Below are 23,379 nucleotides of genomic sequence, written 5' to 3'. Positions count from 1 at the left end.
TATTCCTGTTCTTGTTCCTCGTCCTCCTCCTCCTCCTCCTCCTGTCCTTGCTCCTGATTGCAAAAACAGGCGCCCAGCCCGAAGGCCCACCTGACTCTTTTTCTTGAGCCAGTCAGACTTGGTGATAAAACTGAAAGGCTTGGCAACTGACTACAGACACCCTCCCCCCCCCCACTGGTGACTACGACTACGAGGGAGTGAGGTCTACCTCTTTATGCCCCGCCTTTCAGCCTTATTGTATCTGTTTCGTTATAGCTTAACTAATCTATCAAAATATTTCTTCAAACTCGTCCTGAAAGCTACAGCCTGAGGAGGCTTCTACAACTTCTAGGACCACTGTTACCCACCCGTACACGTTGGGATTATTTCCTTACATTTATTCAACTTATGTCACCAACTTATTAAATAAATAAATAAATAAATAAATCATTAAATAAATCTCTTTGTGTTTCCAGCTTCCGCCTGTGTCCTCTTGTCGTGCACTCTCTCATCTTAATACTCAAATGAGCCACAAAGATATGTTAGGGTTTTTCATTACTATAGTGAGAGAAATTGCTACATTGCTACAAGTAGAACTAACAAAGCAATGCAACAAATAAACTGTTACATTGCTAGGTAGTGGTGGACGTAGATTCCATACACAGTTTTAAATGTAGATATGATTGGGCCAAATATGCTCAGGAATCTGTACACTAGTTGATGAACGGTTGGGAGGCGGGACCAAAGAGCCGAAGCTCAACCCCCCCCCCCCAACTAGGTGAGCACACACACACACAGACACACACACACACACACACACACACACACACACACACAATAACTGCCTTGTTCCCGTGACAAGCTGATAAAGGTCACCTGGACTATTTTCCGAACAATTACAAGGCAACAAAAGGCCCAGGCAAGCTTGTACCGGAAGCAGTGGGGAGAGAGAGAGGGAGAGGGAGGGAGGGGGAAGGAATGGGAGGGAAGGGAGGTGGGGATAGGGGGTAGGATATGGACCAGGTATACTCCTCTCTCTCTCTCTCGCTCTCTCTCTCTAGCGACCAGGAAACTGAATCAATGACAAGTGGGAGAGCTGTCCCATTTACCCTTCACCACCCATTCCTTCGACCCCCATCCCCTCGTATCCCTCCCATCCCCCATCTCACCTCAACTCCCTCAAGAGCAGAGTCGCTTAAACTTCTCCCCATGAAATCTATAGCAACCCCTTGATGTGTTATTTAATTAAACACCAACTTCTCCAACCCTCCCCAAGGTCCTCGGCCGCATTTCTTCAAACTAAGTACTTTAACAATCTTGAAATCGAAACCTCTTTGTCAACAACATTAATCCAGTGATTTTTGTTCTGGTCGCACTTCTTCCGTGAGGTTACTGTTTTCCTTGTGGTGCGTGAAATGGAAGGAATTGAATATGAAGCAGAAGCAGCAGCAGTAGCAGGGGGAGGAGGAGCAGCAGCAGTAGCAGGAGGAGGAGGAGGAGGAGCAGGAACAGCAGCAGCAGCAGTAGCAGGAGCAGCAGAAGCAGCAGGAGCAGCAGCAGGAACAGCAGGAGCACCAGCAGCAGCAGTAGCAGTAGCAGGAACAGCAGCAGCAGGAGCAGCAGCAGCAGCAGCAGTAGCAGCAGGAGCAGCAGGAGCACCAGCAGTAGCAGGAGGAGGAGGAGCAGCAGCAGTAGCAGCAGGAGCACCAGCAGTAGCAGGAGGAGGAGGAGGAGGAGCAGCAGCAGTAGCAGCAGGAGCAGGAACAGCAGCAGCAGGAGCGGCAGCAGCAGCAGGAGCAGCAGGAGCAGCAGCAGTAGCAGCAGGAGCAGGAGCAGGAACAGCAGCAGCAGGAGCGGCAGCAGCAGCAACAGCAGCAGCAGTAGCAGCAGGAGCAGGAGCAGCAGCAGTAGCAGGAGCAGCAGCAGCAGGAGCAGCAGCAGCAGTATTAGAAGCAGCAATAGTAGTATTAGTATAACTTTTTGTCCTGAAATAAAGCCGGATCTATTTATTACATAAAGTTTCATTCATCTGATTTTAATATTATATTAAAAATCTCCCCCACCCTACACACCTGCCGCTCCCCCTCTCTGCACACCTGCCGCCCCCCCTCCCTACACTCCTGCCGCCCCCCCTCCCTACACACCTGCCGCCCCCCCCTCCCTACACACCTGCCGCCCCCCCTCCCTACACACCTGCCGCCCCCCCTCCCTACACATCTGCCGCCCCCCCCCTCCCTACACACCTACACACCAAAATATTGACGATATCATTTGATGTTATCTGTTCACATGTCACCTGAACTTGTCACTTGAACCTTAGGCTTGTATTGCAAGCATTGCTAAGTCAGCACAAGCATAATACCTTACCCAGGCCGAAATATGCATGATCTCATATAATATTAATTTATATTTGAGAAGAATTAGGTTAATATGGTATACGAAATTGATTTTGTTTGACGGCTGCCAGATGTATTAGTCAAACATTGACTTATTAACGTTGGCGATAGTCAATAACAGTACTATTGTATTTGTATATACATATATACACACACACACACATCTGGAACACTGAAGAAAGAACACATGCTCCTCATGTATAAAATTCCGGTGTTAATGGAGAAAATTGACTATGAAGAACTACTTCAACCCCGACACTAACTACAGGAAGACCCAGGCACTAATTACACAAAACACAGCTTTCTACAAAGACTAAAGTAGATGAGGAGAGAGATTATGTCGCCATTACTACTGGCAGACTCATGACTGTGTGTGAGCGATAAGAAATATTAAGCAGGCAGACAAGCACATGATTTTTATCTGTAACCCGTATCTGTATCTCTATCTGTTATAGGTTGTTACACACTAACGCGAGACTAACGGTAACTCAGCTCACACCACAACAATGGAAGCTGAACAAGGTGTAGCATCATCACCCGTTAATGACATTTATGATTTTCTGTTGAATTGCAATTTACCTAATTTCTGTCCATAGTTTATCTTGGGGGAGAGAGGCACAGAGAGAGAGAGAGAGAGAGAGAGAGAGAGAGAGAGAGAGAGAGAGAGAGAGAGAGAGAGAGAGAGAGAGAGGAGAGAGAGAGAGAGAGAGAGAGAGAGAGACAAAGAGAGAGAGAGAGAGAGAGAGAGAGAGAGAGAGAGAGAAAGAGAGAGAAAGAAGAAAGAAAGAAAGAAAGAGAGAGAGAGAGAGAGAGAGAGAGAGAGAGAGAGAGAGAGAGAGAGAGAGAGAGAGAGAGAAAGAAAGAGAGAGAGAGAGAGAGAGAGAGAGAGAGAGAGAGAGAGAGAGAGAGAGAGAGAGAGAGAGAAAGAAAGAGAGAGAGAGAGAGAGAGAGAGAGAGAGAGAGAGAGAGAGAGAGAGAGAGAGAGAGAGAGAGAGAGAGAGAGAGAGAGAGAGAGAGAGAGAGAGAGAGAGAGAGAGAGAGATTAAATTATCGGTGATAAAAGAGAGCGCATGGCAGCCAAAATCAATCAATGTCTCTTTGTTAGCAGCAGCTCAAACGAAAACAATGAAATTATTCCAGCGGCCGCGTTCCCCTTATGAGCGCTTGTTTGCTAAATATGTCACTGTTGATTGTTTGGTCAACGGCGATTGGAGAGGCCGGGTACTTAGCAGTCGGTTGCCAGTCCTATGTTCGGGTTCCTTTAATGAGGTGGTGGTGGTGGGTGTGGGGGACAGGTGTGCTGGTGGTGGGGTGTGTGGTGGGAGCAGGTGTGTTGCTGGGGTGTGTAGTGGGGACAGGTGTGTTGCTGGGGTGTGTGGTGGTGACAGGTGTGTTGCTGGGATGTGAGGTGGGGACAGGTGTGTTGCTGGGGTGTGTAGTGGGGACAGGTGTGTTGCTGTTGGGGACAGCTGTGTTGATGGTGCTTGGGGTAGTTTTAAGTCTGGCTACAGGTGTGTAGTGGATATAATAGTGGTGGGTGTGGTTATAAGTGTATTGTGTGTGTGTGTGTGTGTGTGTGTGTGTGTGTGTGTGTGTGTGTGTGTGTGTGTGTGTGTGGTGTGTGTGTGTGTGTGTGTGTGTGTGTGTGTGTGTGCGCGCGCGCGCGCGCGTATGTGTGAGTTTGAAACACAGACAAGATATACATTCTATCACATTCTAATCTATTTACACACACCTGGTAAATTAATTATGTTAAAAAATCCTAAATGATATTTCTATATTACCATCTGTCTGCGCCCGCGCCTCCCCCCCCTCCGTCTCCCGTCTCTCTCTGTCTCTCTCTCTCTCTCTCTCTCTGTACATCAACTTACACACACTCACACACACAAACGAAAGAGCCAAAGCTCAATGCCCACTTACAACACGTCCAACTTACAACACATCAAAAACCTACTTATAGATAAAACATTAAACCCGCCTTCTACCAAACAGAACCCGATAACAGGTAAGGCAGGGCAGGGCAGGCGTTCACTGGAGCTGATTCACATCCCCTCTCGCTCCAGATCAGCATACGGACCTCGCCAATTTGCCAAGCTTAACTACATAATGACATTTTTACCAAAGCACAGCAATCAAGTGTGTGGGCTTTTTCCTACTCCAAATAGTTTGATTCAACAAGTCGTAATTGCTGGACGTAATTACCTATTTATACATTTTAAATGTGCCTCTCAATTTTGGCTGTTGTGAAGGAAGGTTTGTGCGAGCGTTTTGTGGTGGTGTGGTGGTGGTTGTGGTGGGGTGCTGTGTGGTGGTGGTTGTGGTGGGGTGCTGTGTGGTGGTGGTTATGGTGGTGGGGGTGCTGTGTGGTGGTGGTTGTGGTGGGGTGCTGTGTGGTGGTGGTTGTGGTGGTGGTTGTGGTGCTGTGTGGTGGTGGTGGTGGTGTGCTGTGTGATGGTGGTGGTTGTGGTGGTGTGCTGTGTGGTAGTGGTTGTGGTGGTGGTGGTTGTGGTGGTGTGCTATGTGGTGGTGAACTGCCATGCGGTGGTGGCTAGGGATGTGATTGTGGTTGAGGACTATGGTTGTAGCAGTTTAAGCTGGACTAGCGGCAGTGGTGCTGCTGTGAGGGGACAGGCGTGGTAGTCGCAGAAGAGGTGGAGGATGGGGTGATTACCCAGCTTAACAGCCACTACGGGCGAGTGAGGTCCAGACCTTTATACCACCCTTGCTGTACCTGATGCGTTCCTGTTATTATCTCTGACGTTGTTTGTCATGTATGGGTTTTATGTTGTGGTTAGAGATGGCTTCCATGACTTCTTCCCTCAGTGTACATGTTGACAACCTGTGTGTCCTTACATTTCATCTTCTCTTTTTTTGCATTTGTAGTTTTCACACATGTTCTCTCCTCCTACATTCTGAAGAGGTTATCCTTGTTTACCTTGCCTATTTCCCTTTGTGTTTCTCCTCTTAGAGTTGAGAGATTTGGTTCCCCGAACCTATCCTCAGAGCGTAGACCTTTTAGTACAGGTACAGTACTTATATTTTTGACCTAGCCTTACACATGGCCTTGTAGATTTACTTGAATGAGGCCTTATTTAGGATTCTGTAATGACATTCTATTGCATGCCTTGTTCCCGTGTGTTGCTTTGTTGCTTCTTGTGTGTCTGTGTGTGTTGCAGGTGTTGGGGTATATATCCTCTGCCGGCTTCTGTTGTCCCTTGCACACACCTGTAGTTGTCTTTCCCTTATGGTGTACATTACTTCTGTTCTCCAGTTATCCTTCCTTCCTCTCTCTCTCTCTCTCTCTCTCTCTCTCTCTCTCTCTCTCTCTCTCTCTCTCTCTCTCTCTCTCTCTCTCTCTCTCTCTCTCTCTCTCTCCTCTCCCTCATCTCCCTGCTTCTACCTCACCTACTCTTCTCCACTCACTGGGGCTTCTCGCATCATAAGCAGATCAATCTCTCACTCTCCTCTGCTCTCTCTCTCTCTCTCTCTCCCTCACTTTCCAGACTTAACCTTTACTCCCCCTTACCATCCCTCTCCTACTCCCCCCCTCCCCTTCCATCTCCCGCATCGGAAATTAGCGTGTATTGATCATGTGGGTTTAGATCTGGCTGGGTATTATGTACATTATAGCGGAGATTACTGACCATGTAATGAGTCCAGCATGATGGTCCCGTCAACACCTGCCCCACCCCCCCACCACCCCACCACCACCCTTATCATCTCTCTTATTGAGGTCCCTCCCAGGTCAACTACTGACCTTCCTTACGATGCACCCCACAATAGACGTCTTGCTCCTGGGTACCTAGTTTAGTGTTAGCTCACGAGAGGCATCAGGTGAAAGGGAATGTTCTCAATTGCCTCGGTCCTCCCAGGGATTGGTCCCGGGACCCTCGGTTATGAGTTGACGTAGACTGTTAAGCTACAGAAATATACACATATACGCACTCTAAAATAACCAAGAGTTGAAATGGACGAAAGAATACCTAATGGGCTGAGAACACATGTACAAATACACAGCATCAATTAGACTGGAAGGGCACACCAAGCCTTATGCAGGCGATGAGTCACAATAACGTGGCTAAAGTATGTTGACCAGACCACACACTAGAAGGTGAAGGGACGACGACGTTTCGGTCCGTCCTGGACCAGTGTCAAGTCGATTGTGAGAATGATTTCACAATCGACTTGAGAATGGTCTAGGACGGACCGAAACGTCGTCGTCCCTTCACCTTCTAGTGTGTGGTCTTGTCAACACACCAAGCCTTATTACTTGCTCCAGTCCTTTTCTTGAATTGGATTCCTATATGCCTGTTCGCTTATAGGGTAATGAGGAGACAGGTCACTACCCGAGACCTACAAGAGTGAGTGCTGACCCATCCTGGTCCCCTGATGTGGAGGAACCATCTACTAAATTAACAAATCCACAAGGGCCGTGACGAGGGTTCGAACCTACGTCCGAGAGGATCCCAAGTCTAATCAAGTGTCAGGGGAAAGCGCCAAACCATTACGACTATATAGCACTTCGAAGGGGTCAGGATAAGGATTTGAGATGGGACGGAGGGAAGCACTGCTGCCCAACCCCTTGGACGGTCCGGGAATTGAACACCGACTTACACGAAGCGAGACCGTCGCTCTACCTTCCAGCCCAAGTCGTTGGGCTGCATCGGAAGAGTAAGTCGTGGAAGCTTTCCTCTGTCCAAAACTTTAATTCCAAACGCGTCAAAGAACTGGAAGGTCAGTTAATAAGCTTAACACAAACGCAACAGGTACAATACGGGAATAGTTGGCGAGGCAAGAGGAGCTAGAAACTGGTTCTCCGAAGTCACTTAAGTAAGCACTACTACCACCAACCACCTGCCAACCACCATTTGCAATAAGATAACCTGAGCTGGGAAGTAAGAGGATTTACCGGGTCGGTTTGGGACCTCTCTCGTAGAGTTGGTGTGTCTCATTGTGGGGGTGTTATGCTGCAGGTGTGGGAGTTGGTGTGTCTCATTGTGGGGGTGTTATGTTGCAGGTGTGGGAGTTGGTGTGTCTCATTGTGGGGGTGTTATGTTGCAGGTGTGAGAGTTGGTGTGTCTCATTGTGGGGTTGTTATGTTGCAGGTGTGGGAGTTGGTGTGTCTCATTGTGGGGTTGTTATGCTGCAGGTGTGAGAGTTGGTGTGTCTCATTGTGGGGTTGTTATGTTGCAGGTGTGGGAGTTGGTGTGTCTCATTGTGGGGTTGTTATGTTGCAGGTGTGGGAGTTGGTGTGTCTCATTGTGGGGGTGTTATGCTGCAGGTGTGAGAGTTGGTGTGTCTCATTGTGGGGGTGTTATGCTGCAGGTGTGAGAGTTGGTGCGTCTCATTGTGGGGTTGTTATGCTGCAGGTGTGAGAGTTGGTGTGTCTCATTGTGGGGTTGTTATGTTGCAGGTGTGGGAGTTGGTGTGTCTCATTGTGGGGTTGTTATGTTGCAGGTGTGGGAGTTGGTGTGTCTCATTGTGGGGTTGTTATGTTGCAGGTGTGGGAGTTGGTGTGTCTCATTGTGGGGTTGTTATGTTGCAGGTGTGGGAGTTGGTGTGTCTCATTGTGGGGTTGTTATGTTGCAGGTGTGGGAGTTGGTGTGTCTCATTGTGGGGGTGTTATGTTGCAGGTGTGGGAGTTGGTGTGTCTCATTGTGGGGTTGTTATGCTGCAGGTGTGGGAGTTGGTGTGTCTCATTGTGGGGGTGTTATGTTGCAGGTGTGGGAGTTGGTGTGTCTCATTGTGGGGTTGTTATGCTGCAGGTGTGGGAGTTGGTGTGTCTCATTGTGGGGGTGTTATGCTGCAGGTGTGGGAGTTGGTGTGTCTCATTGTGGGGTTGTTATGCTGCAGGTGTGGGAGTTGGTGTGTCTCATTGTGGGGGTGTTATGCTGCAGGTGTGGGAGTTGGTGTGTCTCATTGTGGGGTTGTTATGTTGCAGGTGTGGGAGTTGGTGTGTCTCATTGTGGGGTTGTTATGTTGCAGGTGTGGGAGTTGGTGTGTCTCATTGTGGGGGTGTTATGTTGCAGGTGTGGGAGTTGGTGTGTCTCATTGTGGGGTTGTTATGCTGCAGGTGTGGGAGTTGGTGTGTCTCATTGTGGGGGTGTTATGTTGCAGGTGTGGGAGTTGGTGTGTCTCATTGTGGGGGTGTTATGCTGCAGGTGTGGGAGTTGGTGTGTCTCATTGTGGGGTTGTTATGTTGCAGGTGTGGGAGTTGGTGTGTCTCATTGTGGGGTTGTTATGTTGCAGGTGTGAGAGTTGGTGTGTCTCATTGTGGGGGTGTTATGTTGCAGGTGTGAGAGTTGGTGTGTCTCATTGTGGGGTTGTTATGTTGCAGGTGTGGGAGTTGGTGTGTCTCATTGTGGGGTTGTTATGCTGCAGGTGTGAGAGTTGGTGTGTCTCATTGTGGGGTTGTTATGTTGCAGGTGTGGGAGTTGGTGTGTCTCATTGTGGGGTTGTTATGTTGCAGGTGTGGGAGTTGGTGTGTCTCATTGTGGGGGTGTTATGCTGCAGGTGTGAGAGTTGGTGTGTCTCATTGTGGGGGTGTTATGCTGCAGGTGTGAGAGTTGGTGCGTCTCATTGTGGGGTTGTTATGCTGCAGGTGTGAGAGTTGGTGTGTCTCATTGTGGGGTTGTTATGTTGCAGGTGTGGGAGTTGGTGTGTCTCATTGTGGGGTTGTTATGTTGCAGGTGTGGGAGTTGGTGTGTCTCATTGTGGGGTTGTTATGTTGCAGGTGTGGGAGTTGGTGTGTCTCATTGTGGGGTTGTTATGTTGCAGGTGTGGGAGTTGGTGTGTCTCATTGTGGGGTTGTTATGTTGCAGGTGTGGGAGTTGGTGTGTCTCATTGTGGGGGTGTTATGTTGCAGGTGTGGGAGTTGGTGTGTCTCATTGTGGGGTTGTTATGCTGCAGGTGTGGGAGTTGGTGTGTCTCATTGTGGGGGTGTTATGTTGCAGGTGTGGGAGTTGGTGTGTCTCATTGTGGGGTTGTTATGCTGCAGGTGTGGGAGTTGGTGTGTCTCATTGTGGGGGTGTTATGCTGCAGGTGTGGGAGTTGGTGTGTCTCATTGTGGGGTTGTTATGCTGCAGGTGTGGGAGTTGGTGTGTCTCATTGTGGGGGTGTTATGCTGCAGGTGTGGGAGTTGGTGTGTCTCATTGTGGGGTTGTTATGTTGCAGGTGTGGGAGTTGGTGTGTCTCATTGTGGGGTTGTTATGTTGCAGGTGTGGGAGTTGGTGTGTCTCATTGTGGGGGTGTTATGTTGCAGGTGTGGGAGTTGGTGTGTCTCATTGTGGGGTTGTTATGCTGCAGGTGTGGGAGTTGGTGTGTCTCATTGTGGGGGTGTTATGTTGCAGGTGTGGGAGTTGGTGTGTCTCATTGTGGGGGTGTTATGCTGCAGGTGTGGGAGTTGGTGTGTCTCATTGTGGGGTTGTTATGTTGCAGGTGTGGGAGTTGGTGTGTCTCATTGTGGGGTTGTTATGTTGCAGGTGTGAGAGTTGGTGTGTCTCATTGTGGGGGTGTTATGTTGCAGGTGTGAGAGTTGGTGTGTCTCATTGTGGGGTTGTTATGTTGCAGGTGTGAGAGTTGGTGTGTCTCATTGTGGGGTTGCTATGTTGCAGGTGTGAGAGTTGGTGTGTCTCATTGTGGGGTTGTTATGTTGCAGGTGTGGGAGTTGGTGTGTCTCATTGTGGGGTTGTTATGTTGCAGGTGTGAGAGTTGGTGTGTCTCATTGTGGGGGTGTTATGCTGCAGGTGTGGGAGTTGGTGTGTCTCATTGTGGGGTTGTTATGTTGCAGGTGTGAGAGTTGGTGTGTCTCATTGTGGGGGTGTTATGCTGCAGGTGTGGGAGTTGGTGTGTCTCATTGTGGGGTTGTTATGTTGCAGGTGTGAGAGTTGGTGTGTCTCATTGTAGGGTTGTTATGTTGCAGGTGTGAGAGTTGGTGTGTCTCATTGTGGGGTTGTTATGTTGCAGGTGTGAGAGTTGGTGTGTCTCATTGTGGGGGTGTTATGTTGCAGGTGTGAGAGTTGGTGTGTCTCATTGTGGGGTTGTTATGTTGCAGGTGTGAGAGTTGGTGTGTCTCATTGTGGGGTTGTTATGTTGCAGGTGTGAGAGTTGGTGTGTCTCATTGTGGGGTTGTTATGTTGCAGGTGTGGGAGTTGGTGTGTCTCATTGTGGGGTTGTTATGTTGCAGGTGTGTCTCATTGTGGGGGTGTTATGCTGCAGGTGTGGGAGTTGGTGTGTCTCATTGTGGGGTTGTTATGTTGCAGGTGTGAGAGTTGGTGTGTCTCATTGTGGGGGTGTTATGTTGCAGGTGTGGGAGTTGGTGTGTCTCATTGTGGGGGTGTTATGTTGCAGGTGTGGGAGTTGGTGTGTCTCATTGTGGGGTTGTTATGCTGCAGGTGTGAGAGTTGGTGTGTCTCATTGTGGGGGTGTTATGTTGCAGGTGTGGGAGTTGGTGAGTCTCATTGTGGGGTTGTTATGTTGGAATGGGGACTGGATCTTCCACTAACCCCTCCCCCCCACCCCCCGTCCCATCCCAAATCCTTATCCTGACCCCCTTCCAAGTGATATACAGTCGTAATGGCTTAGCGCTATCCCGTGATAGTTCCCTTCCCTCTCTCTCTCTCTCTCTCTCTCTCTCTCTCTCTCTCTCTCTCTCTCTCTCTCTCTCTCTCTCTCTCTCTCTCTCTCTCTCCCTCCCTCCCTCTCTCTCCTGCCCCCTCCACATGTAAGGTAAACAATCACAAAGGAGGCAGCCATAACCAGAGTGGCGACACCGGGGGAGCTGGAGAAAAGGTCGCTCCCGGGGGAGGTTTTTAAGGGGAAGAGGGTTGGGTGAAGGGGAGAGGTGAGGTAATGGGAAGGGAGGAGGTGTAGGGGAAAGGTGAGGTAATGGGAAGGGAGGAGAGAAAGGAAAGGACGTGAGGCAGAGTAAAGAAAGCAAAGATGTACTCAAAATGTACTCTCTAGAAAGGAGAAGAGAGAAGTATCAAATAATATAGACATGAAAAATACTGGAGGGCTAAATTTACGCGGTAAAATAACAACATTCTGGAGTGAACTATATGGAAGGAAATGCAGAATAGTGCCAGTGAAGACTAGAAGTGCCACAATCAGAGAACACTGTGAACATCAGAGGTCCACGGTTGTTCAATATCCTCCCAGCAAGTATAAGCAACATTGCCGGAACAAGTTTTTTAATTATTATTATTTTCTACCACAGATGTGGCCACACATTTACAATGCTAACCATATATATACATTTTCTTCTGTCCTCCATGGACAGGATTGGAGATCTGTTCAACATATAGTTCGGTTATTTGTTGAACAATCAACCACAGAAGGTGATTGTAGTGCTTTTAAACTGCTAATCTAACCTACATACATAAATACACAGACTTACGTCTGTCCTAAATAACCAGAGATAGCGGTCTCTTTTACATTGTGTCATCAAAAACTGGAAGTTTTCAAGAAAAAACTAGGCAGTTTTCTGCAAGAAGTGGCGGACCAACCGGGCTGTAGTGGATATGTGGGCCTGCGGGCCGCTCCAAGCAACAGCCTGGTGGACCAAACTCTCACAAGTCAAGCCTGGCCTCGGACCGGGCTTGGGGAGTAGAAGAGCTCCCAGAACCCCATCAACCAGGTATATGTGGGCCTGCGGGTCGCTCCAAGCAACAGCCTGGTGGACCAAACTCTCACAAGTCAAGCCTGGCCTCGGACCGGGCTTTGGGAGTTAAAGAACTCACAGAATCCCATAAAGGTAAAATTCAGGACGGATAAAGAGAGAGAGAGAAGAAAACAGCTGAGGTAGTGAAATAAAATAATAAGGGGATGTTAAGGAGTGGGAATTAAGATGGAAGAAAACAGGTGGAAGATGGAACTGTTAAGCTAACGTTATCGAAAGATAACATCACGGAAAGGTTTGTTGGAGAGAAAAATGGTTGAACGTGAAAAGGATCTGTAGGAGAGACTGGACGAGTGATCTACAAGAGCAGACTGGCTGAGTGTTAGCTGAGGCGACAACAGATCGGTCGTCGAACTGAGCAAACATGGACTATTGACAGGAAGGTTACGAGACGTTTGAATAGAAGGCAACACACTACACATGCCACACATTTACAGCGACAAGGAATAGACCAGGCGCCGTATTTGACCCCCAACCAGCTATACCACCAGCCAGCTACCACCAGCCAGCTATACCACCAGCCAGCTACCACCAGCCAGCTATACCACCAACCAGCTACCCCCAGCCAGCTACCACCAGCCAGCTACCACCAGCCAGCTACCACCAGCCAGCTACCCCCAGCCTGCTACCACCAGCCAGCTATACCACCAACCAGCTACCACCAGCCAGCTATACCACCAGCCAGCTACCACCAGCCAGCTATACCACCAGCCAGCTATACCACCAGCCAGCTATACCACCAGCCAGCTATACCACCAGCCAGCTATACCACCAGCCAGCTATACCACCAGCCAGCTATACCACCAGCCTACCACGCACACGCAAGGCTCCCCCCATACGCAAAAACATAATAGAGTGTACCTCGCCGCAAAATCAGTACAAACACGCCATCAACACTCACAAAACAGAAAAAGCCGTCTCAACGCCCCAAAGCGTAATCTCTCCCCACACGCGATCCAGCAGAGGCATAAACCATCAATAACTGGGGGCAACAAAAGGAAGGAGATTTATAATGAAGACACACGCTGGAAAAACTGGGCACCAGTGCACTCGAAACCATCGAGCAGGAGATAAAAGCCCAAACAACCCGACGACTCAAGCTAAACGCCAGATAATTAACTCCCCCCTAAACCCCCGCAGCTCAGGAGCCAGAACTAATAATCAATTAGGGAAGAGTGTAAAAATTGTCGAGCTTAGCGGATCAAGGGTAATAGAGGAGGCATTAAGTCCATTGTGATCTTCTGTTTGAACGGTCTAAACCTCGAGTCGAGTCCTGGGGACAAGCCACCCGTGTGTTCCCTTCTGATCCGGATTCTGTCGTCTCGTTCTCTCTTGCTGATCCGGATTCTGTCGTCTCGTTCCCCCTCGTCGGTCCGGATTCTGTCGTCTCGTTCCCCTTCGTCGGTCCGGATTCTGTCGTCTCGTTCCCCTTCGTCGGTCCGGATTCTGTCGTCTCGTTCCCCTTCGTCGGTCCGGATTCTGTCGTCTCGTTCCCCCTCGTCGGTCCGGATTCTGTCGTCTCGTTCCCCTTCGTCGGTCCGGATTCTGTCGTCTCGTTCCCCCTCGTCGGTCCGGATTCTGTCGTCTCGTTCTCTCTTGCTGATCCGGATTCCGTAGTCACGTCTTCCCTCACTGATCCAGACTGTCGTGACGTCTACCCTCGCTGATCTGAACTATTCCCCTCTCCTTCCGACCAGGACACCTATCTCCCTTCCCGCCCCTAATCACCCCGTATTCCGGTTCATTCGAGAGGGGTATCCGGCTGGTGGTCCGGTGTGTCATAACTGCCTACCAGATCACAGAAGGTTGGATGTGTTATGTGGTTGTGGTGGGAGGGTGGGCAGGGAGGGGAGGTAGCTGGTGGCAGGGTGGGCAGGGAGGGGAGGAAGCTGGTGGCAGGGTGGTCAGGGAGGGGAGGAAGCTGGTGGCAGGGTAGGCAGGGAGGGAGGAAGCTGGTGGCAGAGTGGGCAGGGAGGGAGGAAGCTGGTGGCAGGGAGGGGAGGAAGCTGGTGGCAGGGTAGGCAGGGAGGGGAGAAAGCTGGTGGCAGGGTGGGCAGAGAGGGGAGGAAGCTGGTGGCAGGGTGGGCAGGAAGCTGGTGGGAGGGAGGGCAGGGAGGGAAGGAAGCTGGTGGCAGGGTGGGCAGAGAGGGGAGGAAGCTGGTGGCAGGGTGGGCAGGAAGCTGGTGGGAGGGAGGGCAGGGAGGGAAGGAAGCTGGTGGCAGGGTGGGCAGGGAGGGGAGGAGAGGAAGCTGGTGGCAGGGTGGGCAGAGAGGGGAGGAAGCTGGTGGCAGGGTAGGCAGGGAGGGCACAATAAAGAAGCAGCTGGGGCAGGGAGACGTAGCAACAGCTGGTAATACTAAACACAGTGATAGATGACAGAAGTATATCTATCAAACAATGTACAACTTGAGGTAATAGTTATATACCACTTGACCTATCAATTGTCAACTTACTGAGGCAACAATGATCTTTATTATCTTATTGAGGTAACAATGATATTTATCTAATTAATGAGGTAACAATTATCTTTATCTGCTTATTGAGGTAACCATTATCTTTATCTACTTATTGAGGTAACCATTAACTTTATCTACTTATTGAGGTAACCATTAACTTGATCTACTTATTGAGGTAATAATTATCCTGATCAACTCATAAAGGATTCCTTTATCGACCCATTGAGCTATAAGTTATCATATGAGTTATCAGCTGTCTATTAATAGATGTCCCATCCATTGGTCTCGTGATAGTTCGATTCCTTCATTGGTGGCTTTAGTAGGGAGGAGGAGGGTTGGGGGGCTTGGTGGTTCTTGAGCCAAGCTATACCTGATGAGTGAACACATCCACAAGGGCCGTGACGAGGATTCGAACCTGCGTAACGTTTAAGAAGCATCTGGGATTGGCTTGGGGCCTCTAAAGAGCACGGTTTTAGACGCCTTAAATATGGAGTTACATTACCACCTTCTTCGGCCTGGTTTTAGTGACCTGCTTGGTACTGAGCGTCAGTGGGTGATGTCTGCGCGTGGTACTGAGCGTCAGTGGGTGATGTCTGCGCGTGGTACTGAGCGTCAGTGGGTGATGTCGGCGCTTGGTACTGAGTGTCAGTGGGAGGTGTCGGCGTTTGGTACTGAGCGTCAGTGGGTGATGTCGGCCCTTGGTACTGAGCATCAGTGGCTGGTGTCGCCGCTTGGTACTGAGCGTCAGTGGGTGTTGTCGCCGCTTGGTACTGAGCATCAGTGGTTGGTGTCCGCTAAGACTAACTGGTGTGTGTCTCCCTCCAACAGTTCTCGTCCGTCCTCCTGCCGTACCAGAAGGGTGTCTACTCTAACTCCTTCCACGACTCCCACCCGCGGTCCCTTCACGAGGTCAGTACCGCTCTACCTTTACCGCCCCTGCACCGCATGCAGCCTCCTAATGTATCTCTAGTAGCTTCCACCTCTTGCAGGTAGATGTGGCTGGTAGGTTGGCTGGTAGGCTAGCTGGTAGGCTGGCTGGTAGGCTGGCTGGTAGACTGGCTGGCAAGCTGGCTGACTGCTTGGCAAGTAGGATAGATGTCTGACTGGCTGGCTGGTAGGCTGGCTGGTGGCTGGTAGGCTGGCTGGTAGGCTGGCTGGTAGGCTGACTGGTAGATTGGCAAGCTGGCTGGCTGCCTGGCAGGTAGGCTAGATGTCTGATTGACTGGCTGGTTTGCTGGCTAGTAGGCTGACTGGTAGGCTGGCTGGCAGGCTGGCTAGTAGGCTGGCTAGTAGGCTGACTGGTAGGCTGGCTGGCAGGCTGGCTGGTAGGCTGGCTAGTAGGCTGACTGGTAGACTGGCTGGTAGGCTGGCTGGCTGGTAGGCTGGCTGGCTGGTAGGCTGGCTGGTAGGCTGGCTGGTAGGCTGGCTGGTAGGCTGGCTGGTAGGCTAGCTGGTAGGCTGGCTGGTAGGCTGGCTGGTAGACTGGCTGGTAGGCTGGCTAAAAAGATTGAGTAGGTGGCACACAATCATGGCTCATTCCAGAACGCCAGCAAAGCATCACTGGTGATTCTGCTGTTGACACTGTTGCAACCCACAGACTAGGCTGGCCATGATCACCATACTCTGTAGCGTCAACAATGGTGTCAGTCACCACCACCATCTTCGTTACGGCCGATAACACCATCACTACCACCACCACCACCACCACCACCACCGGTGGTGGTGGTTAGGGTGCCGGTCGGCCGAGCGGACAGCACGCTGGACTGTGATCCTGTGGTCCCGGGTTCGATCCCGGGCGCCGGCGAGAAACAATGGGCAGAGTTTCTTTCACCCTATGCCCCTGTTACCTAGCAGTAAATAGGTACCTGGGTGTTAGTCAGCTGTCACGGGCTGCTTCCTGGGGGTGGAGGCCTGGTCTAGGACCGGGCCGCGGGGACACTAAAGCCCCGAAATCATCACAAGATAGCCTCAAGATAACCACCACTAACACCACCACTTCCATCATCACTACCACCATCACCACTACCACCATCACTATCACTACCACCAACACTACCACCATCACCACTACCACCATCACCACTACCACCATCACCACCATCACTATCACTACCACCAACACTACCACCATCACCACTACCACCATCACCACCATCACTATCACTACCACCAACACTACCACCATCACCACTACCACCATCACCACCATCACTATCACTACCACCAACACCAACACCATCACGACCACCATCACTACCACCACCACCACTACCACCACCACAACCACAACAACAACAACCACTACCACCACCACCACCACCACAACAACAACAACCACTACCACTACAACAACCACCACCACTACCACCACCACCACAACAACAACAACCACTACCACCACCACCACCACCACCACAACAACAACCACCACCACTACAACAACCACCACCACTACCACCACCACAACAACAACAACCACCACTACCACCACCACAACAACCACCACCACTACCACCACCACTACAACCACCACCACAACCACCACCACCACTACAACCACCACCACCACTACCACCACCACAACAACAACAACAACAACAACCACCACCACTACAACAACCACCACTACCACCACCACAACAACAACAACAACAACAACCACCACCACTACAACAACCACCACCACAACAACAACAACAACCACCACTACCACCACCACAACAACAACCACCACCACTACCACCACCACAACAACCACCACCACAACCACCACCACCACCACAACAACCACCACCACTACCACCACCACAACAACCACCACCACTACCACCACCACTACCACCACCACCACAACAACAACCACCACCACTACAACAACCACCACCACTACCACCACCACAACAACCACCACCACTACCACCACCACAACAACCACCACCACAACAACCACCACCACTACCACCACCACTACAACCACCACCACCACCACTACCACCACCACTACCACCACCACTACAACCACCACCACCACTACAACCACCACCACCACTACAACCACCACCACCACCACTACCACCACCACTACCACCACCACTACAACAACCACCACCACCACTACAACAACCACCACCACCACTACAACAACCACCACCACCACTACAACAACCACCACCACCACTACAACCACCACCACCACCACTACAACAACCACCACCACTACAACAACCACCACCACCACAACAACCACCACCACCACTACAACCACCACCACCACTACAACCACCACCACCACCACTACAACAACCACCACCACCACTACAACCACCACCACCACCACCACAACCACCACCACCACTACAACAACCACCACCACTACAACAACCACCACCACCACAACCACCACCACCACTACAACAACCACCACCACTACAACAACCACCACCACTACAACAACCACCACCACCACTACAACAACCACCACCACTACAACAACCACCACCACTACAACAACCACCACTACCACCACCACTACAACCACCACCACCACCACTACAACAACCACCACCACCACCACCACCACTATCACTACACACCACTCAGCCACCCCTCCCCTCAAAACTTGCTCGCTGCATCCAAATCTCAACAACCAGAGGAAAGAGCTTCCTCCAAATATCTTCCCTGGCTTTTGAAACTGCCTTTGGAATTCTTGAGGGTGCAAGTAAGTCGTTTTGGAGAGAGAGAGAGAGAGAGAGAGAGAGAGAGAGAGAGAGAGAGAGAGAGAGAGAGAGAGAGAGAGAGAGAGAGAGAGAGAGAGAGAGAGAGAGAGAGAGAGAGGGGGGAGAGGGAGAGAGAGGGAGAGAGAGGGAGAGAGAGGGAGAGAGAGAGGGAGAGAGAGAGGGAGAGAGGGAGAGAGAGAGGGAGAGAGAGAGGGAGAGAGAGGGAGAGGGAGAGAGTGTGTGTGTTACATGACGAATACATGGTACAATCATGTAAATATTTCATTGAATCTGGTATATTGGAAGACATCCTAATCTTTTATCCTACATATGCATGTTCATTTTAAGGAAGCCAGAACAGGGGAAAGATAAGAGGAGAAGGAACTATTTTGTTTGAAGATCCATCACTTCTGAATCCACCTCTGTCTCGTGTAACAAGTGAACAACAGAAAGTTGTATTTACACATTCCTAAACTAAAATATATATATATATATATATATATATATATATATATATATATATATATATATATATATATATATATATATATATATATATATATATATATATATATATATATATAATATCTGATGGAGTAGATTGTAACCTCATTAAATGTGTGTGTTTAAATCTAGAATATGAAACCTGATTGTATTAGATCTAATTCGTAAGAAAGTATTGTATTAGATCTAATTTCGTAAGACTGTATTACATCTGATCTTGTAAGATCTACTTACGGTCTGACCCCGTGTGGCAGTGAATATAAGCAGTATCCTCACTGCAATAAGATCTTATCGAATTACTTCGATTAGGCAACATTGTATATTAATTGTATCAACAAAAGTAGTAAGCTATTGTGGGATGTATAATGTATGAAGAAAGACGAGATGCCTGAGATGTTTTGTGAACTGCAGTCCACATGACATTGTGCAGTCAGAGACCATTGAGGACGTTCTTGTCATCTCAAAATATATCACAATGTGAATGAAAGAAGATATCTTTCCATATCTCAGGTGAGGCAGAGATAACCACATAACCCTACCGTCATGTTTCTCAAGTAGGGAAGAGGTTCCTCCCCAGCCTCCTATTACCCAGAGATCATCTTGATATATAACTTCTTGATATATAACTATATCAAAATAGCTATTCAAGATATAAGATATCTTGGGCGCCTCTCGTCCTTTTAATCGCTTCTTTAAAGGCAGAACGTAAACAAATAACGTTCCCTCGACCACAACATATGAGGATCGAGGAGGGCATGTAAGGAATCACTTCAACATACATATAAACATTTGGGTTCAGATGCTGAATAATGCACGTAAGAATATACTGGGACTATCGTAGGAGAGATCAGACTGGAGAGGCGTTGGAGATATGGATATCGGTTGCTGCTTAGGTATCGTAGTCTCTGTGTTGGTCTCTAGATACTCAGTACTCGGGGATATCCAGGGGATATACCACCTTCTCTTGCTAGCAAAAATGGGAATATTCCTGGTTCAACAAAATGGGAATTTTCTCGGCTCGCGGAAATAGCAATCGCCTTGTGGAGATGGAAATTTTCCCCGGCAAAGCGCGTACACACACACACACACACACACACACACACACACACACACACACACACACACACACACACACACACACACACACACACACACACACACACACACCATTAGAACGGCATTATGAACCTAAATATGATGCTCTTTCAAGACATTATCTAAAGGTTGAGCTACGAGGATAAATTAAGAGCTAAATACCAGAAATGGAAGAAAGATGAAGAAACAGAGGAAATACAATTACAACATACAACACACTGAGGGTAATCAACAAGGTGGACAGGGAAGGCCTATTTAAATTGAATGAATTTAGGACAAGAGGACAAGCGCCGGAAGCTGGAAACACAAATGAGTTGAAGAAATGTGAGGACATACTCGTGACCAGTACATTCAACAGGTGAAATGTGAGGACATACTCGTGACCAGTACATTCAACAGGTGAAATGTGAGGACATACTCGTGACCAGTACATTCAACAGGTGAAATGCACTGAAGGAAGTTGTAGAAGCCACCTCCATCCACAGCTTAAAGGGCAGATTCAACAAAGAATTCGAACGTCAAGTTAAAATATAACGCAACAGATATAACAATTATAAAGTAAGAGGTTAAACGAGGTATAGTAATTAAATAATCGGTTTTGTCGGGGACAGGAAGATTGTGTTTATATATATATGCACAGAGGTCCCTTAAGGTCAAACTATTGACCTTCCCCAGGATGTAACTCCACAACAGTTGCCTAACTCCCAGGGTACCTATTGACTGCTAGGTGAACAGAGGTATTAGGTGAAAGGATACGTGCCTAACCATTTCTGTTCCCCCCAGGGATACGAACACGGTATTCCCGATCGTTAGTCGAGAACGAACCGAGACTCGAAAGGCGGTGTATGAGGAGCTAGAGTTCACTTCCACCGAAGTTAACCGCACCACCCGCCACGCAAAAGGAAGAAATCCTACCACTTTACAGATACAAACTGGAGCGCGTTAGATCCCTGGCGTCAGCGGGATTCGAGTGACCCGTGCGTGGCCTCGAGTTATAAATAATGCAGGTGTCGCTTCCGCAGCCAGTGTCGCAGAGTCGCTCACCGATCCGGACGAGGCCGCCTTCAAGGTGTTTGTGGAGGTGGCCGAGATCTGGCGTGTTTTGTGTGTATATTAATGTGTGTTTGTGTGAGAGACTTACGTATATGTGGGGTGTTTGTGTGTATGTGCCAGGCGGTGATCTATCAGTGAGGAATGACAGATTGCTGGACCCCGCCAGCAAGGCATTGGTATCTGGTGCTTTGATCTGTATTGAAACTCAACTTGGACAGCGCTTCGGATTCGTAGTCCCGAGGTTCCGGGTTCGATCCCCGGTGGAGGCGGAGACAAATGGGCAAAATGTTTCTTTCACCCTGATGGCCCTGTTAGCTAGCGATAAATAGGTACCTGGGAGTCAGTCAGCTGCTACGGGCTGCTTTCTAGGGGATGAGTAACAAAAAGGAGGCCTGGTCGAGGACCGGGCCGCGGGGACGCTAAGCCCCGAAATCATCTCAAGATAACCTCAAGATAACCTCTGTCATGTTTGCCCTTAAGGCAGAAGCTGGAGATAACATACACAACTTTTCTCAATATATTCCCCTCGCTGGCTACCTACACTCCTAATTTACGCTTCTAGCGTTAACCCATATTTTCTGGTTCTATAAGCCTCATTTGGAAAAGGTAATGCCTCTATTAAAATAAGTGACTTTATATGAAGTGATCATGTCTCCTAATGTACTGTCTATGTTTATGCTCCAGTGTTAATACAGGTGTTACAGACATTGCTACAGCTTTCCCCCCCCCCCCCCCCCTCACGCTGAATACGTCTTAAAGTGTAGTTCCGTCAACTTTCCACCTCTTCCTTACGTTACACAGACTGGCAGTTAACTCTAGTAACCACCTCTGTATTTGCTCTCCTCATTACCTTATTATTACAGTTATGGACGTGCAAGAACTCCCTTAGGTAATTCATTTAAAAAAAATGTAAATCATTATCAGCCTTTTGTATTGAACCAACTATAAAAAATATATATAAACATAGGTAATGAGAATAAATAATTATATAAATCCCCCAGGTAACACACAATCCCAAACTCTGACGGAGCAACAATTAACAAATCTGAAAAGACATAATTGTACACGACTGTAGACTCAGGTATACCGTAAGTCACCGATGATTACCTAACACGTGCCTGTAAAATGGCTAATTACATATAATTAGAGAGGGTCTCAACACGTGACCAGAGCTTAACACCACTCACAATGTATCTTTATCCTCCTGTATCTCTGTCTCCTGTATCTTCCCTCCCCCCCCACCCTGTATCTCTACCCCTTGTACCTCTACCCCATGAATCTCTATACTCACCTTGCGGCCCATTCTAAGCCCTCTAGATGTACAGGCGCCCATATTTACACCTCAGGTGATGGGAAAGGTTTTCGGTGACGAAGCCCCCTTGGTCAAAGGTCAAAGCCGGGGTCATGGGTAATTGTGGTGAGGAAGAGAGGTCAGCGCAGGCCGCCGGGTCTCTCGCCAGGTCATGGTGGTAGTCATGAAATAATTAACAAGGATTGTGGGGGTCGAGCGGGTGCCTGCGACCTTCATATTGCCCTCTCCTGTTGCGTCATACTCTTGCGTCATACTGCTGCGTTAGTCTCTTGCGTCATACTGCTGCGTTAGTCTCTTGCGTCATACTGCTGCGTTAGTCTCTTGCGTCATACTGCTGCGTTAGTCTCTTGCGTCATACTGCTGCGTTAGTCTCTTGCGTCATACTGCTGCGTTAGTCTCTTGCGTCATACTGCTGCGTTAGTCTCTTGCGTCATACTGCTGCGTTAGTCTCTTGCGTCATACTGCTGCGTTAGTCTCTTGCGTCATACTGCTGCGTTAGTCTCTTGCGTCATACTGCTGCGTTAGTCTCTTGCGTCATACTGCTGCGTTAGTCTCTTGCGTCATACTCTTGCGTTAGTCTCTTGCGTCATCCTCACACCACTCTCGCAGCCTCAAATTCGGCCAGAGTGCCTGTCGACGCCTCCCTGGAGCCAGAGTGCTCCTCGACGCCTCCCTGGAGACAGAGTGCTCCTCGACGCCTCCCTGGAGACAGAGTGCTCCTCGACGCCTCCCTGAAGCCAGAGTGCTCCTCGACGCCTCCCTGGAGCCAGAGTGCTCCTCGACGCCTCCCTGAAGCCAGAGTGCTCCTCGACGCCTCCCTGGAGCCAGAGTGCTCCTTGACGCCTCCCTGGAGCCAGAGTGCTCCTCGACGCCTCCCTGAAGCCAGAGTGCTCCTCGACGCCTCCCTGCAGCCAGAGTGCTCCTCGACGCCTCCCTGGAGCCAGAGTGCATCACACAGTCAGCTGTCCTCAGCTCATCCTTTATGCTGAGGGAGGTAGAGAGAGCAGGAATTGTCAGTTGGTGGTGCGGGAGGGGGGGTGGAGGGGGGAGGTGGAAGGGGGGGATGGACTACAGGTAGGTGCTCTGAGGGAGCACGAGGGTAGTCTCTGTCTGTCTGTCTGTCTGTATCTCACATACGCCTTCTCTCACTATTTCCCTCTGTTTCACTCTGTCTATTGTCTCTCACACT

At 49.4% G+C, this 23,379-nt stretch overlaps 1 protein-coding gene across 4 annotated transcripts in view; it reads left to right on the top strand.

The window, feature by feature from the left end:
• acj6 (abnormal chemosensory protein 6) overlaps positions 1–23,379 on the top strand; it is a 135,431-nt gene that overhangs the window by 36,809 nt on the left and 75,243 nt on the right. For 3 of the 4 annotated variants that reach the window (XM_069325572.1, XM_069325587.1, XM_069325579.1), the window contains exon 2: positions 15,339–15,419. The exons of the other annotated variant lie outside the window; for it this stretch is intronic. In XM_069325572.1, coding sequence (XP_069181673.1) covers positions 15,339–15,419 — 81 coding nt within the window. The remainder of the gene's footprint in view (positions 1–15,338; positions 15,420–23,379) is intronic. 4 annotated transcript variants of the gene reach the window in all.

The sequence above is a fragment of the Procambarus clarkii genome, chromosome 2, assembly GCF_040958095.1.
Source record: "Procambarus clarkii isolate CNS0578487 chromosome 2, FALCON_Pclarkii_2.0, whole genome shotgun sequence".
NCBI classification, from domain to species: domain Eukaryota; kingdom Metazoa; phylum Arthropoda; class Malacostraca; order Decapoda; family Cambaridae; genus Procambarus; species Procambarus clarkii.
This window is presented reverse-complemented; position numbering and strand designations above follow the sequence as displayed.